General features: G+C 33.0%; 1 protein-coding gene across 1 annotated transcript in view; it reads right to left on the reverse strand.

The window, feature by feature from the left end:
* Window positions 1–780: 780 nt before the first annotated feature.
* LOC150103022 (uncharacterized) overlaps window positions 781–12605 on the reverse strand; it is a 435119-nt gene continuing 423294 nt past the window's right edge. The window contains exon 32 of the mRNA XM_090398054.1: window positions 781–3238. Within this exon, the coding sequence (XP_090254180.1) occupies window positions 3035–3238 (204 nt within the window). The 3' untranslated portion in view covers window positions 781–3034. The remainder of the gene's footprint in view (window positions 3239–12605) is intronic.

Raw genomic sequence — 12605 nt, forward strand, 5'->3', positions numbered from 1 at the left:
GTTATTACAATTTTTACAAGATGAAGCATATTTTATGTCATGCATGACAATATTTCACTTTTCTTTTTACATAATAGGCCTCTATTTCATGCAATTCATAGTCGTGAAATAAAAATAAAAAAAAATAAAAACCCTTTAAGGGAAAAAGTTGCCTGGAAATAAAAAAAAATCTTTTAGCAATAGAAATCTGTTAAAAGGTTTTGTAATAAATTAACATATTCAGTATAACTGCGACATTGCTCTTTGTGACATTATATACTTTAACACAAACCTTTGGCAAAATATTACATGGCATTTCATAAAATATGTGCCTGCACATTTAAAAAAAAAAATCTACAATTAACAAAGTCTGTACATATTAAAACTCTTACCAGCTTTCATTACCATATTACATATTTCTACAAAATCAATTCACGTTTCCTATCCACATCATTTATTTACAATAGAATACAACTTCGTTCTGTGATGATCTAAGAATGATCTGTCTATAAAAATATGGACTCTTGAAGCAGTTTTAATCACACTGAAAACTTTACATACTGTACAGAACATATTTCTATAGCATATATTTTATTTATAACAGGAAAATATTAAATGAATTTTCCTCTTACTGGTTCCTTAAAGAAATAAGTTCATATCTTTGCACAGAAATACCTGAAAATTTTTCCTATTTTTAATGCACTTTTCAGGCTCAAACTGTGCATAAAAACTAAATTATTTTAAATTATCCTACCTGTACACTTATATATATATATATATATATATATATATATATATATATTTTTTTTTTTTTTTGTACACATAACAGCCATGGCCAAATGCACAACAAAGACCACACGAGAGAGAGAGAGAGAGAGAGGGGGGGGGGAGAGAGAAAGAGAGAGAGAGAGCACAAAATTACACAATCAGATCCATAATATATTAAACTGCAAAACTGCTATTATCATGTATGAAAATGTATTAACATGCCTTGAGTGATAATGAATTATAATAAAATAATGTACAGTGTGACATTTCAAACTTTCATAACCATATTTGCACAATATTTCAATATGCTGGCAGTGTTTATTAAGCATACCGAAAAAAAGGTATATATATATATATATATATATATATATATATAGAATCTAAGGTAATGAAAGATGTACAATTCACTAATTTAACACTGTATAACATTAAGGATGGGAATATGTTATACTCTTTAGCAATAATAATGAGAATATTAAAATCTGTATGTATGTGTATATATATATATATCTTTCTCTTTTAGATTAAAAAAAAATATGATAGCTTCAATATACACTATTTATACAAAGATTGCAAATCAAATCACTTTAGCATAAAAGTGGTCGCACATGACCAATGTGGTCATAAGTAGCAATGTTAAAATAACTATACATACAATATTGGCAAGTTATTTGGATCATATTTCTATTTGTAGCTGTGCTAGTATTTGTCTTTATGTTTATAGACTTAATGTGGTGGACATTATTAGGACATAATTAAAAGTCCCAAAAAAAGCAAAGGCAGGATCAAAATTCAATACTTCAAATGTCGATGGTATCCAATATAACATATATAAAATAGCAGTATGAAAATTTCAGAAGAAAGAAGTTTGATACCATATAAAAAAAAATTTACATTCCTAGCCTGTTAACTTATACAATGAAGATATGCTTGCAATCCAGATTCTAGTACTCTCAAATGTGCTAACTTCACAGATTGAAAATTAAATGATAGTCAAGAGTAAATATGCCATACTTATCCAGTGCCATTTCTTAGCTGGCACAACCTGTTCTAATGAGGTATTTTCTTATTAATTTGCATGATATTTTTGCAAAATAGTCCTTAATCCAAAGTATCAAGGAGACTATATGTTGTTATTTATGGCATAAGCCATAACTGATAAAAAATGTGAACTATTTTCTTGAATGATAAGGTGCATAATAGGGAAGATGGTATTATTCACATTCTGTCTATAATAAACTATACTATACAATGTTCATAAAATATAGTTTCTTGATAGACTCTTCTGGTAGATATATTCCAAATAGCTAATCCTCAATTCAAATGTCAAACAATTAGCAAAGAATAAGTAATTTATTAAATCTCAGATCCCAAGAAACATTGTATAACATTGATTAGATCTACTGTATTACTAAAACAGATGAATTCCATGAAGAGATAGAATTATTCCTTAAACTTTGCATTTTTATTAATCTGGAAACTACTCAGATAACATTAATGCTATTTGGTATAGATTACTTAAATAAAATTGTACATTTTCCCCTGTATCACTGAGTAAACAATTAATTTATATGCATAGTATATCATTAAAAACTCCAGTTGCTGTTTCTTCAGTAAATATATGATTGCTTAAATAAATTCTTATGAAATAAGAATATAGAGAGTCCTCATTATCTGATAGTCTATAACTAACATCATTATTCAATTTATGAAATAATGGATCTAATTACACAATTGGAGGGGGGGGGGAGAATTGAGCTAGTTTATCTAAATATATCATCCATGGCAGCATACTGTCCAGGTTTCATTCATGTCTGCTATGACTAGCAAAACACATACTTGTTTGTTTTTTATTTTTATTTTTTAATGTTTGACGTGATTTGCAGTTTATCGATATAAAGAGATACATAAATTAAACAGTAAAGGGTTAGTATACTGAAGTAAGTATTTGGTGCCCTGATCAAGATACTATTACTGCCATAAAAAAATGGGATTCATTATCTGACATAATCAAGGACTACCTGTATATTATTCAAACCTATTCATTTGTAATTTAACAGATATTACAATAAGCAGAGTGTAACTACAACTAATATTTAATAAAACATATTCAACTAAACATTTGTTATTAATAAATTGGTGTGGAAATTACATGCAAATAAATAATAAGCGGTATGATAATGATGTGTGAAACTCATTTTTGTAAGATCAGTATGTTTTTTTTTTTAGTTTGTTTGTTTTTTTCAGAGTTACCATCACTTTTTTTTTGGTGATGTTTCACATGCAATTAAGATGCATCAACATCTAACTTAATACTGCCAGTTGTTGGATTACAAGTTCCAGTAATGTAGTAAACACTGCTATCACATGAGGTCACTGATGAATTTTGTTCCATTCTCCTTTGATAATTCTCCCATGAAAGTACTTCACATTTTCTGTAAATGGTCTGGATTTCATGCTCTCCAAAATGAGGAGACTGTAGTACAGCACCCTATAAATAACAATAAGAATAAAACTGAATTAATAAGTTTAGAAATAAATCAGCATGTTCTAAGAAAATAATAATTTGATATTGGTATGAAATCATTATTATTATTATTATTACATCCTCCATGGAGTCAACAGACTCATCATAGGAGGTTCATTCAAATGACAACATATTTATTATAAGTAAATTACTATAACAGGACCTACCTTTACAAATCCATGCTGACCATCATAAAGAATGCTATGTCCATCAACCTAATACTGTCCTTACCAATCTCTCCAACACCTTGACCACAACTGCAGTTATACAGACTGGCCTATAGTTGGAGACTTCTGTCTTAGAACCATGCTTGTGGAGTGGTACTATTCTGCCTTCTTTCCACTCCTTAGGGACCCTACCCACTGCAAGACTTTCATTAAACAACCAGGTCAAGGGTATAGTCAACTGTGGTGCACATTCCTTAAGAATACGTGATGATATGTCATCTATTCCCACAGCCTTATTCACATCTAACCCAACCAACATCTGATACACATCTGTTTCTTTCACTTCTAGTTCTCCTAATACTTGCCTCTATTCTATACATTCCACTGCATCATTTACATCAGTATCATATATGCCGATAAAGTGCTCATTCAATAATTTCACTATATCCTTTGCTGCTGTTAGTCTGCTACCATGACCAATGGTAATCTGCTATAATTATTCTTCCTCTTGCTTGCCGTGTAGCGGAAAAATTCCCTTGAGTTAACTTTGGCCTGACCAGCAATCTCCTCTCATACTGCACCTTTTCTTTCTTTACCATGCTTGTCACCTTTCTAGCCTGCATTTTATACTTTATACTCTTCATGGGTCTGATTATCACCAACTGCCTTGTACCTCTTCCATAACATTTTCTTTTCCAGCACAGCTTGCTTAATTTCACTGTTCATCCATTTCACTCCTACTCTATTTACTTGCTTAATATTTGGTATGCAGTCATACATTGCTTTTGTCAGATACGGTCTTATGAGTTTCCATGCACTGTCAACATCTTTTTCGCTCAGCTCATCTACCCAACGTACCAATGCTACAGAGCTTCCTATAATTGCCTGCTTTATACTTCCACATGTATCCATTTTTGGCAGTGACCTTTTCTTGTTTAATTATTATTATTTCATTATTATTAGAAAGTATATAAGATATACTTTCGTTACATCTTACAGAATTGCTTAACAGTAAGGCATAATGAAAGTAAGAAAATATAACCTTGGATAAAACTCAACTGTGATTAACTTTACAGACCTGTACGAAGGTGTAAGCATTTTCGAGTGTTTACACACTTGGAAATGCATATCTCGGAGAAGAGGAATGTGGGCATCTGCAGTAGAAAAACTTTTTAGCATGTTTTTAATTTTTTTTAACATAAATGCCACAAATTTACATAATATACCCCATATACAGTGGATAATCATTTTTTATCCCCTGTATTGTTCCGTATTTGAGCAACAGTGATCAAGAAAAGAAAATGAATAGCATTCAATAGTATGCACAAAAATAAACTTCTTGATTGGCAGGCAATTTCAAGCAGAGCGATGCACGTCTATTTCAAAGAAAGAAATTAGACAACAAAACTTATTTGAATCTAGTGTTCTATGGAAGGTTCCCCTAAGGAAGACATGGAGGATTTTTTTTTTTGAGTAAGAGAAGGCAGCTGACATAAAGAAAATGGAAAAGCTGGTCCTTCTGAGAGATTAAACAGCAGAGTAAGAATGAATCACAGACAAAGAAATGTTTTGGGAAAAAGAATGCAAAACTAACAATAATAGTAAGCATAAGCATTTGCTGTATTTCTGTTCAGGATGCAGGCTAGTCATCACTAACACCATGTTCTAACATAAAGATCTGCACAAATTCACAAGAAGACACAAGAAATAAGAAAGGTTTTTACTGTTATTTTAGTGATGTCTTCACATTTATTTAGGTAAGAGTATATGAGAGATTTGAAACGGGATGTGATAATTTAGTTCTGAGCAGGATAAAAATGAATATCACACTGAAAAAGCAAACCATGTAAGAAAATTTGAAAAAGAATCGAAGTCAAGCAACTTTCAGAGGTGAATTATAGACTCAAATATACAAATATTATTGGAGTAAAAATGGAAGAATTTGAAAATATGAACTAGACCTTGAAGTCTTAGTGGCAAACTCTGAAGAAAACATTGTTTAATTCAGGCAGGGAGGCATGTGGCGAGGTTGATAATAAGGACAAAAGAAATCTGAAATTCATGTTGGATTAAAGAAGTTAGAGGTATTCCTGGAAAAGAAGAAAGCATACTGAAACTTCCTATCAGATATGTCAGCAGATGCTTTGAGAAAATACAGAAAAACAAAACATTAAGTTGTGTAAAAGCAGCTAAACAAAGGCCATAGGAAGAAATCTGCTAAAATAAAAAAGATATATATAATGAAGGTTGCAACAAGTTTTGGAGGGCAGTGAAAAAAATTTTGAAATGGAGGAAAGTACTGTAAAAGGATCAGAGATGATAAAGGTGATATAAAAACTTAAAATATTCTGGATGTCTGGACTAATTGCCAGCCTGGTTAGCTGAGTGGATAACATAACTGCTCTCCAACCAACAGGTTTTGGGTTTGAATCCCGCCTTGAGTTTGAGTGTTTATAAAAGCCTACTCCAGACAATATATAGTTCTCTGAGTTTATAAGGCTTTTTTTCTTTTCTTTTTTTTTTTAATTACTTTGAAAGATTGTTAAATGAAACAAGCAGTAACAGAACAGTGGTTGTAATTATTCAAGCAGAATGCAATCTGGAATATATATATATATATATCACTACTTGAAGGGGGAAAAGGCAGCAGACATCTGAAATGTGGAAAAGCAGCTAAGATCACTTCAGATGTATGTGGGGTTAAATTGGGATCATTCTGGCAGATCCCTAATTTAAGATTAGGAAATATACCATATATGCTGCTATATATAAGATGACACAAATTTTACACTCACTGCTGACAGCCTCTTACACATTACTTTTACTTTAATATGATGTAAGCATAGAAATTACAACAGATATTTTCTTTACTGAAATTTATGAGGTGATGTCTTCCAGCACGAGATGATGTTCAATAAAATTGTTTATTACGTTTGTACTAGCCTTTGGTTTTGTATATTTTAATTTACATGATTGTCATACCAGTAAGATTTCATTAGGATTTAAATGAAAAAAACTACAGAAATGACAGATCCAGCATATATGCTATTAAACAGTATTAAAAATTAGTATTGTTTCTGATGACCAAACTTGATTTAAAATCAAACCTTGGTTTTTGTTGCATTGAGTAGGAATTTTAATCATATTTGATTAAAATATGATTAAATCAAGTTTGGTCATCATTTATTAAAAATTTACCCACTTCAGACCTCAGACAGAGTGAGCATGAACCACAGAACGCGACAACAAATAGCATTGTCTCCAACTAACACACATTAACGGTTGTATAGATTTCTTATTCGATTTTTTAACAAACTTTTTTGATATTTATAATACCAACAAATGAACTTGTTTTTTTTCGTAATTTCTTATAGTTTGTACTTTAAACTGTTAGTTATCTTTACTCCTGAAGATGTTAGTCTTATGACTAACGAAACTTGTTGGGTTAGTTTTAGTACTTGTTTAGTATTTTAAAAACAGTTCTCTAATAAACATGTGGTCACAAAACCAGAATATTTCTATTGAACTTCTTAATACACAGAAACCTATGCAGGAGTAATCTGTTATCTATACTTCTATATGACCCTGACATTATCAGATCTATACTTCTGTTGTCTAAGGCACTTTTTACTGTATCAATCCACCTACATCTTCTTGGTCTTCCTCTGGAACTTTTCCCTGCCAACCTGGCAAAGAACACTTGTTTTGCTAATCTAAATTCTTGCATTCTGTTTAAGTGACCATACCTCCTCTGTAATTCTCACATTCAGTTTTATTTCTCTTTTTTATACATGGGAACTGTGAGAACTCTACCAGTAACCATCTATAAAAAACTGGAATAAAAGTGAAAATGAAAATTACACAGGAATTTCTCTGAATGTTCCAAGTAAGATTTATAGGGAAATTTAAAGTGAAAATCTGATCCTGTCAACCAAAAATCATGGAAATATAGCAAGGATCTGTATTTAAGTTTTGTAGATTGATCTGAAAAATTGATAACTTATTTTTTAATGGTACAACAACACCATACAAGACTAAATTATAAAAGGATCTTTACTAACTGGCTTATATTTTGCTGGATTTCAAACCAGCATCTTCAGAGCAAAACAAGATGATATTTTGCTAGTGACAATGAGTAAATGAAGCAACTCAAATCATAATGGCCAAAAGATCAAGAGTCCTAATCACCATCTAACGTTGATTAAAAGAAGTATTACAATTGAGTAGGAGTTGATCTTAAAACGAAAGTCTCCCAAATTTCTGGCAGATTAATGCAGCCATAAGGTTAGAGAATGCTTCACAGCCATTGCTGATTCTAAAAACAGACTTTCTGACCTGCAACAACTTCTACACAGCACAGTGGTTTTCCTCCATTTAAATGTGTATGAATCGGTGTCCAAAGCATGGTCTGCCATAATAATGGTAGCAAATCTATTTATTCTACAATGTGGATGTTATCAGATCTTCCTGTTCGTCCATAGTAGGACAAATCACAGGAAACTTTGTACACTCTATGATATGCTAGAGGATGGAGTTGGTTCTTAGGAGAGTGGATCAAAGTTGCTAATTTGAAGGTGGTGTGAAGGTTATATTTTATTGGTACTTTGGCTATCTTTTCAGATGTACCTTGGATATATATATATATGGAAGGAATAGTGGTGTTTGGTGAGGAGAAAGTGTGTGTGGGGGGGGGGGGGGGCATGTAGTATTTTATTTATTTTGTAGGCACTGTAGCCATTTGCAAAGGAAGTGTGGCAAGGACAGTTCAGTTTTATGGAAAGGGCTGAATCATTAGAATAAATAGCCCCGGCTCTGTGTGTAAGTGTTTATAGAATTCCATACTGTTGATGGATGGATGCTGGATGATGATGTGATTCTTTATGTAGTTATCTTCCTGTGTGTGTGTGTGTGTGTGTGCGCGCGCGCGCGCGCGATTGCGTGCTGGCTTTCTATAAATGGAAAAAGATAGTGAACCATCTGGAATGAGAGTAACTAATGTCTCAAGTAAAGGCAAACTTGATTTTTTTCTAATGTGAAGTGAATTTTAGGGTGTTGGCTGTTAGGGTAAGTTACAAAAGAATTGAAAAGTGTCTTGTCTATGGGACCAAATGGCAAACACATTATCAACAAAGCATAACCACCCTGAGAGTTGGAAAGTAGCCAAGGTAAATACAAAGTGAGTGTTCCATGTGTAAGCTTAATGTAATCTTGTTTACTTTCACAGTGTATACAATAGAAGAAAAGGGGATGGGGGAGATGACCCATTGCAGCACTATCAATCTGTTTGTAGATTTTTCCTTGACAAGTAAAATAAAAATCTACAAACAGATTAATGGGTTGTAATGGGTCCCCCTTCCGATTTTTGTATATGTAAGTTATTGTTTAATTTAAGATTTTCTACAAACTTTAAATCAAACAATAACTTACACATTGTCATCGTCATCCGAACAAATTTAGGTATAGGCTTTTTATGTCCTGTTTCTGTTCTACAGATGAGGTTGATATTTCCATCTTAATCTTAGATGACCATGGTCTCTTTTCTTCCTGTGGGAAGAAGAGAGACCAAGAATGAATAACAATAGGATTCCTGTGGGAATCCTATTGTTATTCATTCTTTCTATGGGTGTAGCCAATTTTGTTGGTATTCTTCTATTTCTCGTATGATGTTTTTTGTATCTAATCGTTCTCTTATTTCTGTGTTTCTCTTTTTATCTAATCTGGTGAGTCCCAAGAGAAGTCTTAGAAACTTAATATGTGCTGCTTCCAATCTTTGTCTGTTTCTTTGTTTTAGAATCCAAGTTTCACTTCCAAATTTGAGAGATGTTTTAGAGGTCATATTCTTCTTCTTTTCAGACATTTTCTGTTTGCTGCTAGATAAAGGCCTCCTCCTCCAGTTCTTTCCAACTTTCTCTGTTCTTGGCAAACGTTGACCAATTTTCCTAACAAAATTTGACAATTCATCACTCCACCTTCTTTTAGACTTTCTCCACCTCGTTTCCCTTCTTTGGAATCCAGTTCGTTAGTATGGTAGCCCATCGCTCATCTTCTCTTCTGGATAGATGTCCAGTCCATTTCCTGTTTAGTCGTTTATGGTGAAGAATGATGTCAGTGATATGAGTCTGGCTTCTTATCCAGACTCATATCACTATGTTTTGCTTATCTTTTAATGTGATGCCTAGTATCAACCTCTCCATTTTTCTTTGAGTCGTTGTTAGTTTATTTGCCAGTGATTTTGTTAGAGACCAAGTTTCACAACCATATGTATGTGATGACTAGAAGTATACTGGTTAATGTCTTCCTTTTTTAAACAGAGTGGGACATCATTGTTTTGAAAAATGCTTTTCAATTTTCTGAATGCACTCCAGGCAAGTTGAACTCTCCTATTTATTTTCTTTTGGAGTCCACAGTTTAGATCAGGGGTCGGCAAACATTTTAGACCATCGACCCTTTCATGGAATCCTTGATCCCTCATCGACCCCCATCATGTTAAATAAATGAATAAATGTTATCAATAATAAAAAAAAAAAAGTTTTAATCACATCTTTAATGGCTGGCATGATGATCTCCTCACCAATGGTATGTGGTTTTCTTTTCTTTGTAATATTAAGAGAGATACTGTATGATGCCTTCAGTCCTCCTTCATAATCTCCACTCATAGGTGCTTCAAAAATGTCTTTAAATTTGGTCGTTTTATGACCTTTTCTTTCAGTGCCATAAGAAAATTAAGATCTTTGTTTTTCTTATCAGAGTGCACCCTTTCGAGATGGTCTTTCATCTTTGCAGGCTTCATGACATCATTACTGAGTCTTTTCACATAATAAGCACATAGGCATTATTTCATTGGTAAATGATGGTATAAATCCAAATTTTAAATACTCTTGTGAATACTGTCGGCACTTCTGCTTACTATCAGGGTCTACCATTATTGGCACTATAACTTTAAAAAAATTACATAGTAAATTCAAAGTTATCAGATCACTGACCACAACAACTCTGATAGCTATGGGCAATAAACACGCACTAGCCCTGATTGTCTCTGTTCGAGATGTCTTCATCGGGGAGGAGGGGGGGAGGGCGTGCACTTCTCCTTCGTTGGCTCAGCCGATCTTCCAGTTGCTGTTGCATTTTTACTAGATGTTACTCAAAATCGTTTTAGGTATTTATTGACCCCTAGACATTTATCTACCCCCAGGGGGTTGATATCAACCACTCTGCTGACCCCTGGTTTAGATCAATGAGATGACCTAAGTATGCATATCAAGAGACTCTTTCCAAGAAATTGTTTTCTATTATTATGTTTTTTGGTGTTACAAAATGATTAAACATGATTTTAGTTTTTTCTCTGTTTATTTTAGATTGACTTTTCTGCTTTCATGATATAGGTCAGACATGGCCAACTTCATTCTATATGAGTGGTAGCGTCACGGGGTGCATACTTTTAGACAGAACTTAAATAAAAATAACCTGTGCATTTTTTTTCAAGGCAATAGTTATATGTATTGAATTACTATATTTGTTAAATCATTCTACTACTGGGAGAACAATATAAAATACTTGAAACTGAGTCTCTGAAACTGATCACTGTAATCAGAGCAGAGCAAGTGACTTTCAATGATGCATTACTCTGGAGCACATAGAAATCTACCACTCCCACTACTACAACTTCCACAGAGAAGCAGTAGATTTTGAGTAATCTTTTTAAAACAATTTTGATTCCGTGTTGAGAATATAAATTGTTTACGTCATCAGAAATAATGAATATAATTAGTATATCAATCAGAAAATCTGTGGTCGAAACTAATAGCTAAATTGATAATACATATAATTTAATTAGTTTCTGTCCTACCGTGGGCAGCACAAAATCATGTTATAGGCCACATGCAGCTCGCGGGCCCTGCTGTTGGCAACTTATGATATAGGTCTTCTGAAGTGTTTGCAAAAATTATGATATCATCTGCATATCTTAGGTGTATTAAGTTCATCATCATCATCAAATTCCTGCGATGTACCCTGAAGGGGTGTACAGGATATGATAATACTACATGAAAAATTTACATCATTACTAACTTCTATCTACAATTTTCCTCCAAATCAGTCTGTTACTTGTCAAGACTTCAACATTACCAAATCTTATATTTCTATCATCTAAGGCACTTTGTACTATATCAATCCACCTATATCTTGGTCTTACTCTGGGTCGTTTTGCTGCCAACCTGGCAGAGAACACTTGTTTTGCTAATCTTTCCTCGCCCATTCTGTTTAAGTGACCATACCACCTGAGATTAGCTCTGCTAACGCATTCCTGGATGCCGACAATGTCAAGTTCTTTCTTAATATTCTCATTTTTAATATGATATTGCCATTGATTCCATCTGTTCACACCTCTAATCTTTCTCAGGACTCTCATATCTGAGGTCTCTAGTCTTTGGTCAAGTGTTTTACTTCTGACCAGCTCTCAGATCTATAAGTTAAAACTGGTTTGAACACTGTCTTATATACAGCTAATTTAGTGTTCCGACTAATTTCTCTCTTATTCCATATGAATTTATTCAATTGACTTCCTACCATACCATCTTTGTTGATTCTGTTGTCTATTTCAATATTTAATTTACCATCTTCACTAAAAATCATGCCTAAGTAGCTGAAATATTTTACTTGTTCCACAGGTTCTCCATTCACAACACAGTTGACATTTTCAATGATTTTGCTTATTTTCATTGTCTTTGTCTTTTTATTGCTGACCTTCATACCATATCTATTACAACAGTTATTCAATTTAGTCAGAGAATCTTGCACACTTGTAGCAAATTTATTTAGAAGTATAACATCGTCTGCATAAAGCAAAGAGCTGACATTAACATCTCCAGTTTTGATATCATGTTTAATACCACTTTCCTTCATAATGTGATCCATATAGATAATGAATAACAGAGGGGATAATGTACATCCTTGTCTTGCACTAGATTTAACATTAAACCATCTTCCTGTACTTCCTTCAATTCTAACTGCTGACTTACAACTCAAATAAAGACTAAGTATTGCTTGATATAATGCCCCATTGACACCATGTAACTGTAGCATATTGAATAGCTTCTCTCTTAGCATCTTGTCATATGCCTTTTCCAAATCGACAAAACTTAAATGCAGATCTTTGTTATATTTCC

Source organism: Typopeltis vanoorti, chromosome 9 (genome assembly GCF_054136105.1).
Source record: "Typopeltis vanoorti isolate ZY-2024b chromosome 9, IOZ_Tvanoo_1.0, whole genome shotgun sequence".
NCBI lineage: Eukaryota > Metazoa > Arthropoda > Arachnida > Uropygi > Thelyphonidae > Typopeltis > Typopeltis vanoorti.